Raw genomic sequence first — 26,806 nt, forward strand, 5'->3', positions numbered from 1 at the left:
TGCCAAGATAATATTCATTTGATAAATAGAAACAAGAGAGGGGTCAATATTTATTTTTAAACCCCAAATTAGTAAAACAACGATCTTCTTTTCATTTACCTAGTGACTGCAGAATTCTGAAAAGTCATATACCACTTGTTTTTGGTTTTCCATTTCACTTCCAAAAATAAAATAATGAATGAACATGAAAGTACACGGACCGTAGAGCCTGACCGATATAGGATTTTTCAGACCGATACTGATTTCGATATTCATCGGATTTAAAAATCCGATAACAATATATTGGCCGATATTCTTTTTTCTTTTTTTTTCAGAAACACATAACATGAACAAAGATTTTCCCAAACATTTATTGTGTAGTTATTTAAAAGTCCTCACCAAGATAACTTGATATAATGCAGTTTAAAAATAAACTTGTTTTATTGTCATCAGTAGTACTTTGAACAAAAGTACAACAAAATATATTAAAGTTTTAATAAATAATGCAGTAAACTGATACAGTGACCTAGAGTAAATTCTGCTGTTGAATGCATCTAATGCTAGGCTACATGACTGTCTGCAACGAGGACTTTGGGATTTCACACTACACATTTGAAAGAAAAGATAGATAACTTTGTTTGGCTACCAATCCACGTTAGATGCTTGTGCAGCTCATGTTTGCTTGCATGTCTCTGGTTTAATAATTTTCAGTGCACTGATTGTAACTACAGACATGTGAGTCGCAGATATATCACCATTGCCTGATTCAGGCAGAATAAGTTAAACACTAGTTTAACCGCTCGTTAATGTTAGTGGCCTTCCACTGATAAACATGGCATTAGCTAGCTTTGTGGGTAACCTGATTTAGCCATGGACTAATAAGCTACTGTAAGCGATGTTGCCAGAGAATTTTTAGAAATGACAAGAGAGAAATGATAAGACCGTTGTTTGTTTACTTGCCACACTGTTTCATAAGTAAACCTACAATCAAGTTTGTCAACAGCTTAGCCTACATCACTCAACTACTGTAACATTAAAGGTAATTTTGATATTTGACTGACTGTACTGGCTTTCACCTTACTGCAGCAAAGCCAGGCATGGCTTACATGAATGTCATAACATGGTTAAAGAATCCATCTTCCATCTCTCCATTTCTTTTTTAATTGGCTTTTATCAGCGGCTACAATTGCTGATACTGATTTGTCTTCAATTAGCTCATATCAGCCGATAATATCGGCACGCCAATTTATTGGTCGGGCTCTACTCATAAGCTCATGTATGCAGTCTTTGACCATTTGTGATTCTAATAATTGAAACATGTTTATCTGGTCTATGGAATCATGTTCACAGAAGTAGGCCTAATTCTTTAATTACATATAAATGGACAATTCCAGAAATAATTGCATAGACCACCTTTATTCAGCTGTTTTTGCAGAAATAGATCATATCACTTAATTTATTTATTTTTGTTACTATGTGAGAAGATAGAATAAAATGGTAAACAGTTGGTGTCAGTGAAGTTTTGCTTGTTTATGTTTCTGTGTGTGCTGCAATCATTTTAAGCAAACACCACTGAGAAAGGTAAACTAACCGACAGTATGAACCTCAAATATTATGTTGCCTGCCAAAGAACTTCATCCATCCCAGTAATCCTGCTTTTGTCATGATGTCATCATCCAAAATTTAAATTATGACTTTAAGTGATCTTGACAACACCATATTTTAAGGGTGATTGGCTTTGTTTCAAGATAATGCTCCTGAGATATAAAATTCACTTTAAATGGAGTGAAAAACAAATTTCTGTTAATGCAGCCTGAAAGACATGCTAAGAGAAGCATGGCTAATGCATGCAGATGATAAAGGTCACTTGGGATGAATAGGGAACTGACAGACTGCGAAAGTGCACATGCTTAAATCAAAGCATGCTGTTTAAATTAAAACTTTTTTTAATTTATTATGTTATTTTTGTGGTACTTTTCATTTCCTTTTGTATTGCCTGTTAGTATAATGTTGATTTGCATTTTTTTTCTACACTCAAGATTTAGTTTACTCTGCAGGAAACCATATCTGAAATGCATGTACATTGCTCCTGGACACGCATTGCATGTTCTTTCTGGATTATCGGTGATGCAGCTTTGTTCTTATGCAGAAAGTTGCAAATGGTTTAAAATGTAAATGTATAGTATGTAAACTGCATAAACATGTGCACAGAGATCTGGCTCACAATGGATTTTATGTTCATCTGAGTGGCCCTGAACTGCTGAACAAGACTGCATATTGCCAAATGCAAATATAAAAAGGGGTGCATAAACAAAATCAGAAAACATAATAACAAAATTACACAAAAATGGAAACAAAATCCATATAAATTGGAAAGGAAATGCAACCAAATATGTAAATACAAAATCAATTTGCAGAGATATCAAAAAACAAAAACTTAGTAGCATTAGTCATAGAATAGCAGCTTTAAAAGAAACAAAACATTTCAAAGAACACTACATTTCAGAAGTACTCAGTACTGAGGCCCTATAACAGGACAGCACTGCACAACAGTAAGAGGGCATTTGTTTAAATGTGAGATCATGAGGAAGAATCTGGAAAAATGTAACTTTATTGAATCCTGTCAGCTAGTTTCTCATCTGTGTATGGTAAAGGATATTGCCAACATCAAATTTTAACAGGTTCAGCATAACGTCCATTTTGCGTCCAGTCTGGTGCACTGCAGTAGCACTGACGTTGTAAACGCTGCATTCTCTGACATGTTTCATTCCTAATAATACTGTGGGTTTGCTGTTTAACACAGTTGCGCTGTCAGTTCTTCGCTAGTATTTGACTCTTGTACTTCTTCGTGTTTTCCATTTTGGCCTCCATACTTTCCAAGACTGTTTTTGTGCTGTTCATGTTACAAATATTACACTAGTTTTCAGTCTGAAAATTTGAGAAGTACTCTGTCAAAGGAAGAAAAGCCTTTGTCAGATAATTCTGTTTCCTCCCAAAGATAATTTTATTTCCTTCTAAATCTAGTTAAGTGGAGGCATACAGAGCAACAGGCTTGTGGCTGACATATGCTCTTTTCAGACTGTGTCAGTCACTGTAACAGAGGCTGCGGAAGGCTGACGTTAACTTTCCATGCTGTGGCTCTCAGGGGCACAGGGACACGCATACAGATGAGCTCTGTCACATTGCACACAGGAGCAGAGGGCCCACAGTGTCTTATGTATTTTTAGTTTATTCAGTTCAGTTCCAAGTGGTGTATGGATTAAAATACATGAATATGTAGGAAGGCTTTCTTTTTTCAAGGGGCTTGGTGATGAGCTTCTGAACCACCATGATATGAGTCTGTGACATGACTAAGAGGTTCTTGTCATGCCCTACATGGTGAGTTTATACCAAGTCTATTTTAGTATTTGGGATCGGCGTTGCTTATCTGGATAAAACACCACATGAAAATTAATGCAAACCATGAACTTAAGTATCCTCTGAACTTTTCAGCTCACATCAAAAATATAGCAGGCACCCTCTTATGGGAAATTTGCTTCGCTAGCTTAGTTTCAATGACCTAGTTTAAACTTTATGTTTTGTGAACTTGAATTTACTTTTGTCTTTTTGTAATAATCAGTATCAGAGGTAATGCACTATACAACCATTATATATTAAGGATTACTTTTTGAAACAAAAAGTGTCACTTATCAAATTTAAGGCATAATATCTTACTTTTTTCAAATTATTAACTTGTGTTGTTTGTTTATTTATTTTTATTTTTGTTAGTTAGTTAGTTAATTAGTTAGCTACAAAGTAAAAAAAAAGTAACACCCGCCCCCGTTCCTCCTTAGGTTGCCACATTTTGTTGTGGGCACACTTTTCCTGTTTGTACACAATTGGCCCTGGTAGCAAGTGATGCATCATGGCCTAAACCATTGCTTTCAGTCAGTGGATGTGTGTGCATTATTTTTGATTCAATAGAGGAAAGGAGAAGGGAATTGTAGGATGCAAACTCTGCCTGGGAGACAAACAGCTCTCCACAGCAAAGAACATGACCTCAAATCTAAAGAAACATCTGCACGCTAAACATAGCACCCCGGTCCTTTAGGACAGAGACCCTGCTGATGGAGGTAATGATCTCAGTGGTCCTACCCAGGACAAAACAACAGAGAATAGATTTCCATCCAGCTGGTAGGGCCAATAAAACTGTTAGTCTGAAAGAGCTCAACAACTGGTAGCTGTGTATATGGTGGAGGAGATGCAGCTGTTCTCCTCCGTAGAAGAGCCAACTTTCCACAGCATCATGCTTAAAATCACACAGGTGGTGTGTATCAAATTCTGTTAGCTGTTCTCTGTGTTATTACCTGCATGTTTAATACTCTAGAGACACCAATTCCTGTTCAATAATGATGTGCTAACAGCAAATTATTTGCATAGGGCAACTGAAAATCTCAACTGTCTGTGGTTTAACAGTACTGTCTTTCTCCCACACCATCCTGAGTCAAAATCAGCCTTGTGTTACTCTGCCAAATGTCGTGGAATATTCAATTAAAATAAAACAAAAAATCTGTATTTCAGACAAAAATACAGAAACTGAAGTAGAGCAGTCCCTCCTTTTACTCAAGGCAAATGCATTAGAGACAAGGAGAGCACTCCTCCTTTTATAAAGGGATAAATTGTCTCTCTCTCTCTCTCTCTCTCTCTCTCTTTGTGTGTGTGTATGTATGTACATATATATATATATGGGTAATTCTTCAACTATTGCTCATTCTGGTCAGGAAAATTTTAGCAATGCTAAATGCAATGCTATGATTTATTTTTTCATTCCATAGAAACACATCCTAATATTGGCTGTGATGATTTTGTTAAATTATAAATATATATATTTTTTTTCACTCTAATATTAATAGGAATTCATCATTTCCGGTTGTGGAAATGACTGTTGTGAAAATGACATTTTGTCATATTTCTTTTAAAATCTCATGATATGATATCCTGATAATGTCAGTTTTTGAGTTAGAGTTAAATATACACAAAATACACAATATTAAATGAAATTGGTCCATTTGTTTTTACCCTCATATGAAATATGAACTGTTTTGAAATGACACCCAATAAACATGTTCTCAATTTAAATCATATTTACCTTGATTTTTCCTCTTTTTATTACCCCCTATGGCCGTCACTCTTTTCTCCAGCCATGTGTTCCCCTGTTGAGTGGCTGTTGCTATGGTTACCAGGTATACAAACCCTAAAACTTGATCCTAGAATTCTGTTTTGTACAGTGTGGTGGAAATGACAGTGAACCCAAGGGACAGGGGTTCTTTTTATGAAAAATACAAGCAAATGTGAAGAAATATTACAATACATAATATATTTCCTTAAAATAGACATTAATGTGTAATTTGTATGTGAACTCAACATTATTTCAATATTATATTCAAAATAAAGCAGTGTTGAAAGTCCAAAGTCTGGCTTAGGGATGAGGGCATTATAGTAAAAACCATGCATAAAAGGCCTCTTATTATATAGTAAAATTAATGACTGATCTGTGATTTATATTTTATAATTTCCTCTTGATGTGAAGTAAGTGTTACTGCTACTGTATATATACTGTTACTGCCACTGTTTATCTTCATGTTCCATGTCAGCATGTATCTCATACATCCGTGAGCTGCCCTTCAGATCCTTCAGCTGTGCTGTAAAAGGGGTATCAGCCCTTACATGCTACCTGCCTCGAACTCTTCTTTTTATCTTCCTTTATTTGATGTATTTTTTAAAATAATAATAGCCTCTAATAATAACTGTTTTAACAGAGTAACTTTAATATTGCTATCAAAGAGTAAACATTTAAGTCAATTTAAAGAAATAAAAAAAGAAGAAAATGGACAGGGAAATAAATTAAGAAACCCTACCATCACATGCTACATGATCTCTTTTGCAAATTGGCTATGAATGGAATTTTGGAAGGTTTGTGTCATTAATTACATAGCTCATTAACTTTGTGGCTTTAGTCAAAAGTGCTTGGTGAAATGGACTCCTATGTAGCAGAAAATGTAGTTCATTCATTGTGTAGCACACCTCAGACTTTGATCCCAGTGGGTTGTCTTGATTTGTTTATGTTCTCTCATTCTGTTGAAAAGTGTATCTGCAGACTGATATAATTAGAGGCTCTGTGGTGCTTCTCTCTTTGCCCTGTCTGATCACTGTAAACAAATCACTGCTTTTAGCAAAGAACAGCTGGATACCACAGGGGAACCAGATACCAAAACAAAGGTGATTCTCAGATATACCCCTACAGTCTACAATAATCACTGCTTCACACAGTGCAGCAAAACAAGTTTACTCACACAGTTGGCTGCTGGTTATTCTGTTCTGAGTCATCCACTGCTTTCTCGAGAATAAAGATTCCATAAGGTAGCCTGTATCGAGTTGCGCTTTGAAGGCAGAAATAAACTAGCAACAAGTGGCCTGTGTGATGTTTGACCAAAGAAATTTTAGATTGACATAGCAGTTTTTCACTCTGTAATAACAGTCATAAAAAGATCTTCTTTGGTGACTCTTTTTAACTTATTTTGCCAACAAATGGATTGTATGCCTGTTGTCAGTGCATTTGGTTTTCTTTTCTTTATGACGCAGAGTTTCATATAGATGTGTGGTTCAAGACTAGAGGCCAAACCAAATCCCTCCTTCTTCCCCATTTATTCATGCTTACTGCTTCATTTTGTTTCTGTAATGGTGTATCTCTCCAATATTTCCATTTCTTGTGGTCTTCAAAACACTAGTGTTACACATGAATCAAAGGCAGCTCCCTACATACAGTAAAGTAAGGTAAAGGATCCTACACCAAAGGCCCTTCACTAGGGTCGCCCTTATCACATCAAGAGACAATAGTTGTCAGGCCCCAGCAGCACGACACTGTCGCTACGGTTACACCTGTAGCTGCATGCGCATAACTTGCCTGTGGGGTAGTAGGGGAGTCATTTTTCTTCAGCTCCAGCTCCAGCTATTAATCTGCTAATCTATTATGTTACATGAGTATACATGAGTATTCTCAATGATAACAAGTTTCTTTCTACGTCTGCATGGTAGGATTGAACGTTATGTTATGAACGTTCGTCTTGTGAGTCTTTGTCACTTAGAAAAGTCGTCGTCTGTCCATGTTTTCACAGTGCAGTGTTCTTAGGTCCATTATGTTTGTCATTATAATGGGTGGTGAAGTTTTTTGATCAACTCTCGGTCCCAGTCATTACTCTCTTTTGTCACAGTGCAGGAGCATCAGCTCTGAGCTTTATTTGTCCTTTCAGCTCAGTGTCTTAATAGCCTATATTTCTTCCAAAAACACCTGCATACACAAACACCTCTAACAGAGATTAATACAGGTGTAAACTGTAACAGTTGTTGGTTCTTTAATTATGATAAAATGCCATAGTAAACATAAACACATTGCATAAAAAAACAATGGTAATATGAGTATGATTTGTAACTTCCACAAAGCCACAAGTAAGATGACATCTTAGGATAATATAGCTGTAGTTTATATTAAGGTGAGATGCTGCTCAGAAATTGAAAATGTGAAAGGATTTTAACCAAACATGTGCCTCTATCCTGAATCAGCATAGGCTTACATGTTTCATCACCCTCTGGAAAATTTCAGATGCACTTCATTCTGAGACTATTCACTGGCTTGTGGCAGTTAATGCCTTAATACTTGAACGCTATCTCTGCCAAACAGCTGTTTGCAAAGTGAAATGAGCAAGTAAATTAAGCTTGTTTTAAGCCTTTAAACATATTGAAACGAGCTCTAATGGATGAAACTGGCTAAGAATTAATTATAAAAATACATGCTGATGGTGCACTAAAGGCAGCCAAATCCATGCTCGTGTGGCACTAAATATTGTATTTAGGAAGTGCTGTCCATACCTTACTGAGATGGCACTGGTCACTCAATTGTTTTTCCTTTTAGCATAACTGACTTTTTTGACAGCTTTTTTCAGGTGAATATGTGTCGTGATTTTCAATTTTGAACAAGCTCATATGAATTATTCAAATGTGAGTGTATTGATTTAGAACTTCAAATTCTAAATTACAATTGAAGAAATTTTCATTTGCATCCCATGCACATGTTTAGCTGCAAATATGGTAGTTTCTTGTTACCAGTTGAATTTGAAAGATACAGTCAATCTGCTATGATTTCAATTCTAGGGTGTTGCAGTACTTTTAATATTTAGAAATAAGCTTCATCCCTGAAGTTTTGAATGATCTCTTTATCTCTCTCAAAAGTTTGAAATTCTCATGAAGTTTTTATCAGAATAAATCAATCTGATCTCTTTTGGAAATGCTGGACAGATGGAAAAACCTTTCATTTTCAGTAACATTTCTCTTACTGCCATTGACCATAATGTTTTCACGCCATTTCTCTTGTCAGCAACTGTTTTTTCTTCCTTTTTTTTTTTTTTAAGAAAATGACACACTCTGGAGCCTTGCACAGGAAAGTTTATCCCCAATGCCCTTGCTTTTCTTTCTTTCTTTTTCTGTTGTATTCAGACATAAATTGGCTGTGTGGTTCTTTTACACAAAATCTTTCATACCATCCATTCTCCAGGGCCTTACACAAGAGCCAGTGTTCCAGGATAAATGTCTCTCAAAAAGGGGTGTTCGATCGTACCTCTTGAGGTCTGGTGTACTCTATATCCATTGTATGATTTTATTTGGTGATTGAAGTTGTGAAGTCAAACTGACTGATTTGAGTATATGCATGTTAAATGTACCTGTATTTATTGATTAAAATATGGACAAAATATTATCCTAAAATATTTTGTCATTTTTCTCTCATTTTGCTTACCTCATGAAGTTCATGAACAATCATCATCTGTCGAAATTATCATGACTTTTTTCTGCTCTTGATATCACACCCTTTCATTGACAGATGCACATGTAAGACGAAATATTAAGATATATCAGCAGGCTGATGAATGATGAATTTGCTATGACAGAACAAAGAGTTAACCTCTTTCAGTTAAATTCCTTAATTAGCTTTGGTGTGACAAGTTACTGTATCAAGGCACACAATGAGCTGAGCTGAGTTCATCTATGGCCCATAGAGATTCAAATGATTTAAATAGAGGCCTATTGCCCAAAACTTTCCAGATCAGGCCCTCAAACTGTTCCCTCAAACTGAGCTTAGTAGTGTGATGAAAATCTGCAGCAGATGAACAATGAATTAGAACCTTCTTCAACTGCAAAGCCTCATTGAATCAGAATGATCCATCTATTGCTTTCTCAACCATTTAGGTTAGTTCTGTTCTGCCAGAGGATGCATGCCTATTGGTCCAAATTTTGTATGCAGCTGAGTGAGATGCTGGCATTTTGGGGTGTCAGGAAGCTTCCAGAGTTGGATCCCATTTTGCAATCTCTAGCCAGCAAGCAGAACCTTATCCTGTTTGGCTGAGCACCAGTCAGTGTGCAGCAGTATGCCAAAGCGCACCAAATATTGAAAGTCCCACCGCTGCACTGCCTTCACACCATCTGTCTTCTCTGTGCACTGTGCTTTTTAGCATCAGCATTACTTAATCTGCCATCCTGAACTTGTGGGCATGATGCTGGACATACGGCTGGCACAGTTGAGGTAATTATCAGTGACCAAGGAACAAAATGACTCACCTCCTCTCCTGACACCTGGACCTTACTGCCATTAATGCTGTGTGCCAAACTACAAGCCCTCAAGGCATGGTATGGATAGACATTTCTTTAAGCTCATCGAGTGAATGAACTACTGCCAGTATGCAGGAACAGGTTGTAAATGTTTGACGGGAGCTGTAATATTCAGCAATTACTCAGCTTGCAGTTCATTTTGCTTAAAGAATAGAAGCACATTGCACAACTGCACATGGACACATGCGTTTCAGTTTGTTGCAATATTGCTTTTTGATGGCTTAATCTGCGGAAAGTCACAGCAATAAGGTGTTCTTTTGTGTAGTCCTTTGGGTAACATCTGCTTGCCAGCTGCATTCTGTCGCCACTAATACTAAACCATAAACAACATCTGTACGCCATTTCAGAAAGTCGTATTCTTTAAAACTGACCCCAGATACACCATGTCTGACTGTCCATTACATCTTTTGAAAGTTCAATTATTTGGCCAAATTTCTTTAGAAAATTGAAAAAATCCAAACATTTAAATACATGATTTTGACATGATTCGTAGCTGCTGCCTGACTCCAGACACACCACAGGCTGCTTACAGCAACTGTTTGAGCTGAAGATTACAGGTTAATTAAACAAAAACAAGAGAGCGTTAGCATAGATGGTGTGAGCGACTGGGGGTCTTGGCTACAGAAAGTATTGAAGATTTTTTAGTTCCTTTGGTCTTAAAAAGAATATGAGACAGATTGGAAAAACTGAGGGGTACAGATCTTTTTAATTTGCTTCCATCTGAATAGTCATGAACTTGTGCACCTAAACATAAAAAAAATCCTTGCATAGTGGAAATATCATCAGTTAATGTATAAATGCATGTTTTCATAACAGCCTCCATTTTAACATGAAAGAGGTCTGATCACATTTCTCTATTCCATGTTCTCTATTTGCTATTTCATTCACATTATCTTCTTTAATTACTTCCACACACTTATTTTTAAGTTAGCATTTTAACTTTCAGTATTAATTTGCCATTGGCAAATTGCATGGAAATAAATGCATTGAGAATGAGTAAATATAAGTTCTTTAGAATAGGAAGCCAAAGCCAGAAATTCTTTCACATATTTGTCAGTGCCAAAAAAGTCAATTTTTGAGTTTAAGCTGCAAAGACTATGACTTAAGCTCTGTCATAGGGAAAAAAATTCTAATGTCTGTAGTTTGACATCACTGGGTTTAATACCAGTGGTGACTCATTTGACTTGTTTAACATACTAAACAGCTCTTTCCGTTGGTATATAAAAGATGTGATTTACAGTAATTTTATAATATAATCAAAAGCTGGTCACTTTCAGTTGATACATTCTGTGGATTTGCATAAGATGGGGCAGATATTGGTGAATATGGTAGCAACAGCTTTGATGTTTCTTTAATGTTTCACACAACTGTATCTTCAAGCCTCTTTGAAACCCTAGAAAGAAAGGAGCTTTCAAAATATGTGATAGTGAAAAGAGAACAAAACATGTTTTTTTACTCAGTAAATTAAAGAACTCCTCTGAAGTGTCTTGAAGGAAGGGCAAGAAAACAACCATACCCAAGTTAAATAGCAGCACTTTAATCAGTTCCACTCACAGCTGAAAAAGTATTTAACAGCCTCTTTTTGGATCTGATTTGTTGTGTCAGATATTGTGCCCTAGTGCTTTCATTGTATCAGCAATAATGTAATAGTTCTCTTTGCTCTGTTTTATAATTCTTGGACAGAAATATTCTCTCTCTATAACAATAATAAAAATAAAAATGGATAAATACATTATTATTATTATTATTATTATTATTAATAATAATAAGAATAATAATAAGAATAATAATGTATTTATCCATTTTATAATAATAATAATAATAATAATAATAATAATAATAATAATAATAATAACAGCAACAGCAACAATAATAATGATGATGATGATAATAATCATAATAATAACAATAATAAAATGTCCTGGCTGCCTTACCCAGGTCTTTGTATTTAACATGTGATGGTCATCATTCATGAGTCACAATATTTGATAAATTCCTGGTCAACATGATTTTATGCTCAGTGTGTCTGCATGTGTAATACTTTTGTGCTGCCTTTACAAGTGCATGTAAAAGAAAGAAGTATACACATCTAATCAAATAAGGAATGATTATTTTGCTCAGGATAATAGAGAGATTCAGCAGGATGGCACCAAAGAGCCTCATTAAAACACTGACATTGTCTGGAAATAAATGCGTTGAGAATGAGTAAATATTAGTCAAAGCTATGAGGATTTCTTATTCATTGGCTTTGCCAGCTGGTACATTCATCTCATCTGTTCTCCGCTCAGAAAATGGCCACAGGGGACTAATGCCAACAGCCATGTTTCACTTTTCATTTTAATCTAATAAAAAAAACTACTCACCTCATGCTTTCAGCAGGACAGAAGAAACATCATCTGAATATGAATCGTCCTCTGTGCAAATGGTCTTATGCCTTTCGACATGAACTTTTTGCACTCACAGACAAATCATAAAACCAAATGTTCTCTGTCTGCTTCGGAAAGTTTTCAAATATATTTGAAAACTACCTGAGACAAAATAGTACAAAATAAAGATATCTGTGCATGGGTAAGCACATAAGGTAAGCACATCAGCCCTGGCCCAGATCACGCAGGTAGCTATTCTATAGATTTGCTCTGAAGTGAGATGTGACAGCTTACTAACACTGAAGCACCAGCTTCCCTATTCTCTCAAGTCTCACTGGTAGCCTACTTTTTTGCCTGTAACCTACTTAAGATTTTTTTTTGAACAGCCATGTTGGGAGTCTAGGAGGCTGTTTTTTTCTTTTTTATCTCATTAAAATAGTTGAGGGTTTTTTTGTTTGTTTGTGTTGGGGGTTTTTTTTGGGGGGGGGGGGTGGGAGGTGATGCTTTATTAAGAAGTGATGAACTATAATAAAGAGAGTCAGGATAGGTTGTTTAGCCCACTCCAAAAAAATAAATGGTCTCAAAAGTCAAACTGAAAACAAATTTAGATAAACTATTTTTATTACTATTATTAATAAGAAAATGTCCACCTTTTGAGAAGAAGACCCATACGCTCTAGTAGGCAGACTACAACCCTGTGGTATGTGTATTTACTACTCTATCTGCATCTGTTCCAACCTACACACAGATCTCCTTCATACCATGTTTCACACCATATTCCATATTTTGTCCACTGTGAGCTTTTGTTCCGTTGAGAGCCAAATAAACCATTTTGACCTTTAAATTGAAGAACTTTAAAAATGTATATTTGATGAAACTGTCATGACCCTCCCATTCCTTCATAATCTTTGTTCCACTTAAAATCACCCTCAGCCATTTAAAGAAGATCCATGTAAAATATCAGATGATTAAAAGCCTTAACATCCTCACACCATCCCAAGTACATCAATCTGACAGTGATTACTGACAATGATGGCACACATTTTATTACATTCCTTGAGCTGCCTAGGAACTGTTCAGAATCGTCATTAAATAAAATCACCATTAAAACATTAAAGTCACCATAAAACAATAATGCTTCCTTTCCTTGGAAGTTCAACAATGACCATCGTAAGAATGCAAAATGTAGCACTTCTTTTTGTACATATTATATAAGGTTTACAAATTTTGATATTAATTAAAGAAAACCTAGAATTCTAATAATCTAAGAATTAGTCAACCTCTTGGTGACTGCGTCACTGGTCCATGTCATGGTGTGTGCCCTCCTACCTCTTCTGGAACACTCTGCTCTTCCTGACTGTGTCCGTCTGGCAGACCTACTGCACAAGACAAAGGGCCTAGGCTAATGACCTGTGATGGAAATCAGCCACCTGCTCATAACATTTTCTGGACCTTCACTTCAGCCAATTCACACTCAGTCACACTGCCTTTCTTACAGCATCACTGACCTTTTCAATGTCACTTGTTTTGGTCATTCCCTACATGCACTGTCAGCCTCCCAACTTTAAGACAACAAAGTATATTTAACAGTCTTTTTAGGAGCCTTTATGTGAGATTGAATCATTCTTAGATTACATACATACTAAATATATATAATAAATAATATTGTTTCCGACTATTAAAATCTGTTGCGTATTGCCTATTGTTGTTCATTTACTTCGCTTGCGTTTTTGTCACAAAGAAGCAGATGGAAAATTAAATATTTCACTCTGTGAATGGCACTATAGACATCAGTCAAAATAGTGAGCAATATGTCAAGGTCTGCTTCACTCATTCTGAGAAAGACAGATTTTGATGATTCAAAAAGAGAGCCAGTTTGCACATTGCCGAGGGCATATCTACTTATCTTCATACTGTATGTGTCTTTTTTCCTTGTCCCTTGTCCCTTGTCCATTAGTTCTTTACTGTACCTATATTCTCTCTCCCTCCCTCTCTCTCTCTCTCTGTATATATATATAAATATTTATATGTATTACAATCTGAAAACTAAATATCTTCCGAAGGACTCCTCTGAATAGGAGCTGGATAGATGCACTGAACCACACTGAACTGTCACAAGCTACTAAACATTGTGTGCTATTGCTTTTACCACTGAGGACTGTGTGGTTTAAATAATCAAAGCTGCTATATCTAGTAGCAGCAAAAAGCACTTCTTAAATTGCCTGTTTTCTTCTACCCTGACTAACTACGGGTAAAATCAGCATCTTAATTACTGATAGCCCACCATTCCATCAACTTGCAATCAAACCAAGATGTAATCAGTTGCATAGCAATGAAATTGTGGCCCTGGAGGAAGCCCCATGCTTAGCACAGACAGACTGATTTGCCTGAGGTTCTGTCAATTGTAGGATTTATGTCTTACGTTGTCTAAACGTTAATCTGACAGGATGCACTCTTGATTTTCCTCAGAACATTAATGTTTGTAGAAATGTGGTTGTATAGGTCTGCCAATAGGCTAACACACTCCAAATTAGCTAGACATTAATTATTCTTCTAGTGCCTTGCACTCCTGTAATGTGGAGAATATGCACTTACTTGTACTGTAAATGTACAGATGTCCTTTTGCAAATATATGGTTTCAATATGAAATCATGATATTATCAGAAAGTGAACTCATCATTGTCTTATGTTTCGTATTACATTGTCACTACTAAATGTTTTTCATAAGATTTGTGTTTTCTACCGGAGTATCCACCATAGATCTTCGACCCCCAATTACAAACATTCATAAAAGAGGAAAAATAGTTGCTCCTCAATACGCGGAGACTGACTTACAAAAGACTGAACCTCGTCTGTGACTGTGTTGTTATTGTTAGTACTTCATGCTCCACCGTACAGTGGCAGAAAAGAGAAATGCAAATTTACAAATACATTTTCTTAAGAGTATGGTTCATTAAGCAGGGTGATTGTGTGTCTGGGGTTGTCAAAGAATACATAGCGAAAGCATGAATTCCATATCAGTAGAGGAGGTAAGCACGGTCAAGGCTTTCAAGTGGCACTGGTACAGAAGGCAAAGGAAAATGAGCAATAATCAACCCAAGATTAGTGCAAATAAACCAGGAGAATGAGGAGAATTACAAATGCACCGAAGACATCTGATCTGAATTTTGGTTACATGTTCAGCAAGAGAGAAAAAAAAATCCTCTTCCTTTGAATGTATTTGAATATCATAAAGTGAGAGTTAATATCAAGGTAAACAGTTAGGCTGGAGGCGATGCAGAGATGTAGATCCATACCGTGTTCTTTCATAAGATGTAATGTGGATGCATGAAATACAGGTAGTGTCTTAACATCTTGTATCTTTCCTTGGTTCTTTAAAGGTATATCTGCAGGCAGGAAGACACTTAATGGTCTAGTTTCAAAAAAGGGTTCAATTTTTTATCAGTCCTTGAGTTCTCATCTTACATTAAATTTTTGAAACCAATTTTGTCCTACTAATACTATCAAAGGGTTCCTTTGGTTCGAGGTATTTCACAGTGCCTGTCAAGTGTCCTCAGCTCCTTTTTGTACACACACACACACACACACACACATATATATATATATATATGTATATGTGCTAAACTAAAAGATAAAACTAGCTTTTGGCCTGCTTTGAAGAACAACTTTGATCAAAACCCATGTAGTCTTAGCCTCTAGGTGCCCTGTGGCTTTGCAGGAGCTGTCCTGGGTGCTGACTCTGAGTCTTACAGAGCCACTATGAAGTTTATTATAATAACGGCAAACTAACTCTACATGGCTTGAAGCACGTTGACTGAGTCTGGATCCTTAAAGTGAAGGAATTAAACACATCATTCCCTTATGTCCTGAACGAACCTATAGAACAACTGCAGATTATGTTTAATTTCCTGTATCCTCTATATTATGTCTTTCACAACACACAGGATCCAACTTCATAGATTCCCTTCAATGAAACAGAAGAACAGAACAGGTTCTAAAGACAAGCAATGGAGTCTTTCCTCTCTGCTGCTGACTTCTTTCACTAAGACAGGCAATTTTGTGAAGACCAAAGAGAGGACCAAAATGAAATATACATACGCATGAAACTAAATTAAAAATGAAAATTGAAGCCATGTATAATAGTCCTTAGTAAGATTATTGCTAAATAAGTCTTTTTACTTCCTTTCATCACATTGCTTTTCCAATCCCTTCGGCCCAATAACTGTTAAAGAGGTTTGCTTAGTTTTCATTGTTCCCGTGTGTTACAGTGATTTATGCATTGCAGTGAACTAAAATAGCTCCAAGAATAGCATAGTTTAGATTGTGAATAAGAATTTTTCCATTAACACCAGGTAAGCCGAAGAAAGGCATGCGATGACACCTTAAACTCATATATCTTAAACTCTTCATATCTTAAACTCATCATATTCAGATCAAGATTAGAATGTTAACGTGTCTAACTCTTGAGGTTTTCACACATTAAACAGATTTAAAGGATTTTGTATGTGGTTGAAATATATCCTCTAATTTACATTCTCTAGTAGTGAGGTTAGAGGAACTTTGATTCAGGAATTTTTGTTTTAAATTATTTAGTTGTACCTTGCAACTTCATAATCATTATTCTCTAGAAAGAATCTGAATATATTCATGACAAATAAGTAACTTTTAAGTAATGTTTGGTTCACCACTATAAAATAATAAACATTTATAATGGACAAGGACTTGTAGCCTACACTTTCTGCTGCCAATACACTTTTGGCTTTCAGCCTTATGGGCAGAGTTAGGGAAGAGAAGAGATGTCCTTAGAAGAGATTCTATGTTGTGTCTATCTTAATCCATAGCTTGTTAGAAAATTAGTGGGCTCTACTAGACAGAAGAAATAACCCAAATGATATTGTCAGGCCTCTGGAGGTCCACTGAGGGCCTCTACACCACCTTATTTTGGTGTCCAGCTTATGTATGTCTTGTCCTTTACCTACAGAGAAATTTGAGACCTGCCTTTCTCCCTGAGGATACAGACAGAAATTAGCTTTCTCCCCAGATTCCATCTCACCATGAATAGTACTGCTTTGATTTCACCTCTCATTAGCCTCTCCACTTGATACTGAAGAGACAGCGTGTCAAGTGGAGAAAATGTAAGAAATTATTTATCATACTGGCATGTTTCAATGTGTCGGAATCAAATTATGTTAATAGTGTCTAGTGTTTTGTGGTACAAATGTTGTGAGATGCTATTAGCCTTCGCACGGGTGCATGGTCAAAGGTACTTCTACAAACTTTGATACTATTGCCAAGTGTAGTTTACTGTGTCTGATGACGTTTTGAGAATTTGAATAACGTATTAAGCATAAAGGACACCAATAGAGATTACCGGATGATCTTTAGGCACTCCAAGTTGTGACATCTATTTCAGTTTTTTCCAGTTTTTCAAGTTTTTGTGTTTTCCAGCTATTATGGTCAGAAATATAATATTATGTTCATGGTCACTTATCTGGTTTATTCTATTTGATTCACATCAGGCTTCAATCAAGAAAAACTTGCTCAAGAGGATTTTGCCCTTGTTGTGGAAATGATTATAGAGGTTTCTCTAACAAATATCAAAGCAACCATAAAATTGATAAGATAAAACAGAGGGCACAGATTTTTCTCAGAACTATTTTTTCTCCCTTTCTCATCCACTCAATGTCTTTAACAGAGTTATCAGCCGGAACAGGGAGCAATGATTGGCCACAATGACAGTGGGCTGCAAAAGCCCATTATCAGCATTACTGGCAATCTAATGTGTGATTGTTTTTCTAACCCAAAGATGTGTAAAGCCAGGTGTCTTGAGCCCAGGGTGTGATTGTAGATTAACTGCTGTTGTTCTCTTTGTTTCAGTTTTTTTAGTCCATCAGGTTGAGCTAAGAAATGGGTTTGCAGTAGGTTACGATGGGCAATTCAAGGACATGGATATTTTTGAGTTTACTGCAGCGCTTGTAAATGCAAGGTGATCATTTTTGTGCCTGGTTACTGAATATGTGTTTGAACCTCGCAAGTGCAATATCCAAATGCAAGCATAAGAGCAGCATTTTTTTTTTAACTTTCTGTAATTTGGTGAGTATTTTCTATTTTATGGACATTTCATAAACAAATAAAAGATAAAGTTCTCTTTCTGTTATTGCCCTATTAAAATAATTAGTTAAAGTGTTGTAAGATTTGTTAAAAACATTGCACTTTTGCTACCAGCTGATATTTGTTATCCACTATCTCCAGTTGTAAATTGTATGCCATTTGATAATAATTAATCTGTCTGAGGAATCCCAAAGTTGTTTTTCTTTTTTCCAAGAGGGCTAAAGAGATTAAATGAGATTATCTTTGATGGCCTTGAAACAGCCCATTCAATCAGGATGGGTACAATTTGTTATACTAGCGATTCTTTTTTTTTTTAACGCCCAGCATTTTTGGAAAACAAACGGTGAACGTCACGCTAATTAGAATGGTAACTACCCTCTAGCATTGTGTTTCAACATTTGCTGACAGTCTTTTTCCCCTTAGGCCTTGCTTTGAATCATCCAAATGCAGTCTGTCAGTGGAGAGCCATAACTTGCATGAACCTTTGAAAATAAAATTATTACAAATCATAACCAGAAAGGAAAACCCAGGGCATAGAGTGATATTTTTCATGTGAAGACCTATATGTGCTATACGGACAGAGAGTGGTATCATTGATAATGCAACAGGCAGCAGCAGCTAAGGGATGAATTGTGCCCAGGCAGTATGATGCTGTTTCAGTTGAAACTGAGCCCCTACAGCATTTTTGGAGGAAAATCCAAACCTTCACTTTCTTCTTTTGTCAATTATATGCTTGAAATCAAAACCCAAAGCACAAATGCCCTCCAGAAAGTGCAGATGCACAGTCTCTCTCCAGGTTGTTGTAACTTTATTGTGTTCTGTTTCTTTGTTGGTCTTCATAGTTTTTGTCAGAGCCACTTATCTGAGTCACTGTGGTGTTATTATTATTATTATGTCAGAAAAATGAATGTTCACTTAATAATACGGATTAAAGCTATGATCTTAGCTCCACTGAGAGATGAAAATAATTCTGTAAATTACTGGTTTTTGATGAATACACAGTCATTTAATTACATTAACTTACAGAAACTTATTTAACTGAAAGTCTTTAGTTCTTTGTGTAGTTTTCATTATTTAAATCAAAACATTGGCTGTGCGATATGTTTGAAACAAAGATGTGAATTTGAAGGACTGTCAGCCATTGCCCTGTGAATATGAATGTGATAATCAGCCACACCTGCCAACTTCAAAGTGATGAGGCAGGTACGCTGAAATTTAGGGTTATGGCTTTTAAAAGGCTTTAGGGTTGAGATTAATAGCTTGAAATGTTGTCATTAAGTCGACTGAAATGTAAGCATCTACCATACTTGAGGTCAGCATAAGGCTTTCCTTCATCTTATTTCAAAACATTTTTTACTCCCCGAGTGACAGCTATTATTTAAATTGGATGGAAATGTTCTGTCTCTCTGGAAGGCCTGTGACCTTACATCTTGTGTTTGAATATGTCTATTCTGAAAACCCAAATTGCTTCATTTCCCAAGTTGCTTTTCAGTCAGCAGCAGCACTGTCTTATGTGTCCTCTCTTTAAAGGTAATCTCTTTCTGGATAATGGAAACTGCTTTACTCTCATTTTGAAATGATAGATAAATTGTCTGTCTGAAAGTTTCTGTATATCTCTGGTACACTGCACCTGCTGTCCTATTTCTTTATGTGTATATAAACGACAGTGGGGGTGTCTGGATTTTGCGAATGAATGATCAAGAAGCAGAAATCCATAATTAAAGTTATGTTTCTGACACTGCTAGGCTATACCTGAGCCAATGCACAAACAAACTTCTTTTTTTTTTTTTTTTGGAACAAAAACAAAACATTATACAAACTAGTCCAGACTGGTTTCCTTATCTTTTAACAAAAAGCTGTAAATGGGAAGAGTGTGCAATAAAGTCTAGGAACAGTAGTGCATAGGTCTATTTTTCAAAAAGATCAAGAGTTTATGTGAAATTGCGACAGTCACTGGGGGAAGTTTAAAGTCCATCCCTCTGAAATGTCCCGTGGACCTCGAAGCCATAGCCGTAGGGACTACGTGTCTGGCTCCCATCCAGCTCAACGCACAGAAAATCAATGAGGAATAAACTTACAAGACAAAGAAGTGCACACAAATGTTTGAGTCAGAGATAGAACTCAATGCTGGAGAGTTCATCAATGACAGACAGCTCTCACAGGGGCTCTAATTGAACAGAAATGTTCAGAAATCTCCAGTTGCATTACAGAAAAATACTCATAAATTGCTCAAGTCCTCTTTTTTTGTTGCTTTTTATCTTTGCTGTTACTGGAACATTGCCAAGCTCTTAAAAGGGAGTTGTGATACTTCTATTTGTGACTAATGGAATTGTATTATTATTATTATTATCGAATTCACATGCACTGACTTTGCAGATATACCTGTCTTTTATTTTAAATTGAATTTTCTTTTTCTTCATGCTACTTTATTGCAAGGAAGTGAAGCCAGTGAAGCAAATCTATATTTAAGCAGCTGTTGCATTTTTCTGTTCCCTCTTGCAAATAATCAGAAACATTTGATAAAGCAGACCTTCTCTCACAGAGCGATAGGATACCATTACTTTAGTGCAGTGAGTGTGAAGCCAGCCCAGTAGCATTAGTGATGGGTTTTGTCAATGAGTCATATTCCTCTGAATTTTTTTTTTTTTTTTTTTTGTCAGGCCTGCTGATAGCATCCAGACCCATGATGTCTTTTACACATCCATTTGATATTTTTTTCAAAGCTCGAGTGCAGCAGCTGGTTGAGCGCTGACAGTTATCATCAGTTTCGAAGGAACAAAACAAAATAGATCAGCACAGACATTACAGCCTTCATACACAATAACCCAAATTCCAGAATGTTCAAAACTATACCCATCATGTCCTCTGAAGACCATTCCAGACTAATTTAGAGGGCTCATTTAGTTGCTTCCTCTTCAAGAATATACGCTGTGATCATGAGAGCTTTGTCAGGCATTATCATCTGGCTCAAGAAGCTACCTGTTATTTCACTGACTGACTCAGTGTTTAAGTCTTATCTCTGTGGGTATTCCTTCCAAACTGCACCTTGACATAACTATGTAACAGCCTATATTTGATGACTATGCTAATAAAACCATTAACTCCTGGGTTTATGTGATATCCCTCTGCATATGTCCCATATTGAGACTGGCCCAGGCCAGCCTGATTACTAGTAGGCTTTGTTCTGCAGGCCTGAGAAGCAGTGATAGCACTCTATCTCAATATCTCCTTTCCACCTGTGTGGATGCCCTATAGAGCTTTCTATTAGTCTGTGATTCAATTGCTGGAATCCAAAGGAGGTGACAGGGTGATGTGTTGATGTATAGACAGAAGCCTTTAGACTTAATGGTGCAATGTACAGGCCAAAAGCGATGGGTGTCCCAATTGTAATTGTTGTCTCTTTGTGTTCCTATTTCTTTCAATCTCTTATTCTCTCTGTCACTCCCAACTACCTTTTTCAGTACATGCCCCCCCTGCTTCAACTCACTGTGTCTCTCCTCCTCTCTAGGTATGGAGACATGGTGCCAAAGACCATTGCAGGAAAGATTTTTGGTTCCATCTGTTCTCTGAGTGGAGTGCTGGTAATAGCGCTACCTGTCCCTGTCATTGTGTCCAACTTTAGCCGAATCTATCACCAGAACCAGAGAGCTGACAAACGACGTGCTCAGAAGGTACAGGTGAACACCTTTAAATAATAAAGTTCTGTTGGATTAAGAGTTACCAGATATTGAGAGTCAAGTGGGTGTGTGTGTGTGTGTGTGAGAGAGAGAGAGAGAGAGTGAGAGGGAGAGAGCAAAATAGAGAGAGAGAGAAAGAGAAAGAGAGAGAGAGTTGCCATGACTCTTTCTCATGATGCCAACATCATTTGGTGGGAAACAGCATTGTGGACTGCAAATGACTCCTCTTGAGTCGGCAAACAATACACCATCCATTACCCATCTACACAAAGAAGCATAAGCCTATTTATAATGACAACGATCTGATGCCTAACAGTCTCTATTAGGACAAATCATAGATGATTAACCATTCAGATATGTAATATGAAAATATAAAGCATTCGTCCCTACACTGTCATGTTCAGAAGCTGTAAATTTAGATAATTGTAAGTAAATTTAGCAAGACAGCTTCTAACTTGCACAAAAAGAGTGCCACTTCTTCAGTTTACATACTTTTTTGCATCACATTTCTGCACTTTTGTCTAAAGCATAAGAGGCTTAGATGAACACATCAGTATGGAAAAACTAGTGCCAGTCATCTGTTAAAGGACAATGTATGATTTTAATGTTCTACGGAGTCAGTTTTTCTTTTCTTTTGAATATATATGTACCTAAAATACAGAGAGGTGAATCAGTGATTAAGAGGTCAGATAGATTGAAAAGAGATTAGTTTAAAGTGGGGGGGAGGGGCTTGAATGTGTCCAGTGTGTCTGAGCGTTTGATGGAGAGAGGCAACTCGTTCCACCATTTTTGAGGTAGGTGTCAAAAGATTCAGAAGTAATAACATTCTACGATGACCTTCATGAGTTTTAGCGCACCACCTCCATTTAATACCTCTAAATGCCTTCTTCTGCTTATTTTACCCTCAGCAATTCTAAAGCCACTAGTTGTCAACATTATTGTTTATATTGTTTTCTGTCATATTATTCTTGTGGATCTTGTGCATGCTATATTTGTCGTAACATGTCAGTCTTTCTCAGCTGAAGAATGGGAATTCTTTAGATTATTCTTCATGAATGAACTGGTATTGAAATCAGACACTCATTATGCCTAAATAGCAACACACACACACACACACATACACACACACATGCATGCATGCATGCATCTAATTGACATAGATTTTGTTTGCTGCATATTTTGTTTGTTTGTTTTTTTATTTTGAATTAACAGTCTCACATTTGCTTATTGCCCAAGCCTCAAAAAACCTTTCATAGTACAACCATTAGCTTTGAATCAGCTGCAGATTTGATTGTTTCTGCATTCTTTCAGAGATTAATTAATTTGGTGAGTTAAAAAAAAAAAAAAAACTCAGCTAAAATAGTGTTTCCTGGTCCCACGGGTTTAAACCGTCCTAAAGCAGAAAGTGTGATAACCATTAAGTGTAGTTATGTTGAGATTAATATTTTAAAACATTGTATGGAGTTCCACACTCTCTGTTGACTAAAATATTCCCAGTAGGCTTTCTGCCTGACTGCTTTATTTTTATTACTTTAAATAACAATAAATGGACTCACACAATAGTACCTCATACCCAGTGGACATGACCTTTTAGATTGGGCGTGTATATGTGTATGAGAGAGATGTATATAAGTACAAGAGAGGTGCCCTTTTACCACAAATAACTGGACTTAGCAAACCCTTGCTCAAAAACCACACAGTTAAACCATCTGCAGTAGCCAACAGTGGCTATAGGGATTAACAAAAGTCATTAATTATATAAAGTGGCCTATCAGACAGTACTCAGAATGAAAGGAGACACATGTAAATGAGAAAACCTCATGCTGCGCACTGTACGCATGCCCTTCCAGGAGTCAATTCAGAAACAGTGCACTCCAGTGCCCCAGACTGTCTCCCTAAGAATGCTTTTGGCCGAACCCCATCAGCTCATACCTTTGCAAGGCTCCTGAAACTGACAGCAATGGATCCGGTTGTTCCATCCCCTGATTACGTGGAGCGGCTGTTTTTGGGATGAGCTACGGTCAGCCTTTCTCCCCTCATCTGTCTTCATTCCGCTCTAATAGCAGGCTGCTTCTGACTCCCATTACAATTAGGAGGCCATCTGGGGCTGCTGCCATATCCTTATGCACCCCTTTACCCTCACACCAAAACAAATCTGTGCAACACTGCGTCTTATACCGATAGCACACTCATATCATGGACAATGAACAGTCTAAGGAATGAGGATGCCTTGTCCTACCTCTTAACCTTCAGTAAACCCACTCTATTTCCCACTAATCACTGTTCCAGGGTCACCTTTGCTTGGCCACTCACCCAAAACTGACTTTTTAAAAGTAGAGTTTGGTGACGACTCTAAATTCACCAGTGACGTGTTGGCCTTGTGTCCGGGCATGGCAGAGGGCTTTTCTAGCCTGCACAAATCACAGAGCCAATTTGCTGAACCAATGAGAGAACTGATTGTGGGTGTGCTCCTGCTGAGCGCGGCGGGCTCTAAATGGACTGGGGTCACAGCAGTAATGGTGGAGCAAAGTCAAGGGGAGCCACAGACAAACAGAGCACCTCTGTGACAATGTAAAACGTTAAACAAAAAGGAAAGTAATAGGTCACATAAGTATTTCCAGGTCATATTTCCATTTTTAAAAAAAAAACAAAAAAAAAACCCTCCAGCGATGTGGCAGACGGCCACAGTTTTACAACACATTTCAGGAGTAAAAAAGATGAGCCTCTGATGGAACAACAGTGCTGTCTGTTAACATCGCCTCTTAGCTCAGCTTACAAACCAACCAGGTCCTTTGCGGTAAACAGTGAAATGCTTTGTGTTATGAATGTAGGTTGCCTTTGAGATGATCCGTGAGATTCTGAGTCCTCTCAATTGAAGTACTGTTTAGCTGCTGGTTTTACAGACAACTGGATTGAGTCAAAACACAGAGATAGTGTTTCATTAAACGTCATAACAAACACTCTTTTTATATCAGTCATTAAACAATTCCTTGCTTAGGCCAGAAAATACCTTTATAATTTCTTGTCCAATATTCCCTGTCCCTAACTGTAAATGCACAAAACAAAGGAGTGATGATGCTTCATATGTTGGCAGACTCTAGAGAGATCTTTTAGTGTTATGAGTTTTGGTTTTAACGTGACACATCTGTATAAAATCAATAAAAAACATAATTAATGGCTTATGAAGTAGCTTGTCTTTATATCCTGAGGCAGCTTTGTACACAATAAATCAATAACATGTTGACTGTTTTTCTTTCCACATTTCTCTTGTCTGTAATATAGGTGTGTGTGTGTGTGTGTGTGAATATATATATATATATATATATATATATATATATATATATATATATATATATATATATATAAAAATGCATACACTATAAGCCACCGGCATCGCTCAGTTATTACTGTCCTATCTACTGTCTGACTACTTTCATTGTTTGGGGGGAGGGGGGCGGGGGTGTTGTCAGCATGTGTTGAGATGGCGAATGGAGTTCTAAGAAATGCAAATTTACCAGGAGAGCAGACACAGCTTTCAGCGCAGCACAGTGAAAAATGAAACAAAAATAAAACAAGCCAATACCTCTCCTGGCTGCATTTGTTTTTTTCCTGAGCGTAATGTTATTTTTTTTATTGTGAAAGTTCTCATTTAAAGCTGATCTGCTCTACTGATTTCTAATTCCGTCAGCAGATAAACAGATTTAAGTCTCCCCATGAATGCAACATTATCATCACAGATAGGCATTTAATCGCAATTTTGGTTGTGGAAGCTTTTGAATCGTTGAGGAGCCATTGCCTGGTTTGATTATTTAGTTATTTATTCATTGATTCATTTATTATTTGTTACCCTGAAAAAAACCACCTCAGCATTCATTTGTACACATGCAGTAGAAGCTTAACAAGCCATCAGAGCAACGTTTTCTTCTACGTTCCGTTATACCAGCAAGGTCTAGTGGAAGAAGGACTCCAGATACTTACTGAGTGCTCCTCTGCAAATTATTGTTCCAGAGATTCAAAAACATGATCTCTCGTTAATTAACAAGATTCTTCAATACACACGCTGCGTCAAAAATAGTGTGTACGAAGTGATTTAAGCTTGCTATACATTTACTAAATGCAGTCAGAGATTCGGCAACATGATTAAAAAAGAATTTATCTAAGATTGTCACAAAGAAGTCAGAACACTTCGGACACTCTGCGATAAGTATTCATTGTTTGTCCTTCTCTTCTGTTTAGACATAAATCATAGTCTGAAGAGGAAGCCACTGGGTTTGAGAGCTGACAGTTTATTGTGCTCATTGGGGCTGTAATGTGACCAAATATACTTTTCAATCAAGAAAAATGAAACTTGATATGTGAGAAATGCTTTAAGTGATTTTCACATGATTGTTACTAGAAGATGCAGAGAATTACTGACAGCAATCCTGGAAAAACAGAAAATGAGGTGACAAATTTTCTGTCTGTCTCTATCTTCATCAGTGACCAATTATTAATTATTCAAGGATTGTGTCAAGGAGTGTGACATCCAAAGACTATATTCACAAACCATTCTTTCCTGTTACTGACAGTAAACTTATAGTTGTTTAAACAATCTTTAAAGTTATTCTGCAGTACTCTCATGTGCACACTGCAGCTTGAGGCTCCATTATAAATTTAGTGTATAAATTCTTAATTATGGAAACAAAAACAAAACATGGAAAAAATTCATTTTAAATACCTGTTTGAAAATCTGTGACATAACTTTATCAAAGGCTAAGTTGCGGCTGGCGCAGATGGATTAGGCAGCACATTGTGTGCAGTAGGTAATTCATTACTCTTCCCACTGGTTGTCTGACGCTGTAACCTCTTCCCACACAGAAAGCCCGACTGGCCCGGATAAGAATAGCCAAGACATGCAGCTCCAACGCCTACCTGCAGCGCAAGCGTAACGGCCTGCTGAGTGAACTGCTGGACCTGACGGTGAATCTCTTCTCACGG

The 26,806-nt window shown here is 36.9% G+C and overlaps 1 protein-coding gene across 2 annotated transcripts in view; it reads left to right on the forward strand.

Moving 5' to 3' along the window:
• Positions 1-26,806, forward strand: part of LOC115814421 (potassium voltage-gated channel subfamily D member 3-like) — a 52,506-nt gene that overhangs the window by 23,099 nt on the left and 2,601 nt on the right. For both annotated transcript variants that reach the window (XM_030777260.1, XM_030777259.1), the window contains exons 2-3: positions 21,661-21,823; positions 26,687-26,788. In XM_030777260.1, the coding sequence (XP_030633120.1) occupies positions 21,661-21,823; positions 26,687-26,788 (265 nt within the window). The remainder of the gene's footprint in view (positions 1-21,660; positions 21,824-26,686; positions 26,789-26,806) is intronic.

This window comes from Chanos chanos, chromosome 6 (assembly GCF_902362185.1).
Source record: "Chanos chanos chromosome 6, fChaCha1.1, whole genome shotgun sequence".
Taxonomy (NCBI): Eukaryota; Metazoa; Chordata; class Actinopteri; order Gonorynchiformes; family Chanidae; genus Chanos; species Chanos chanos.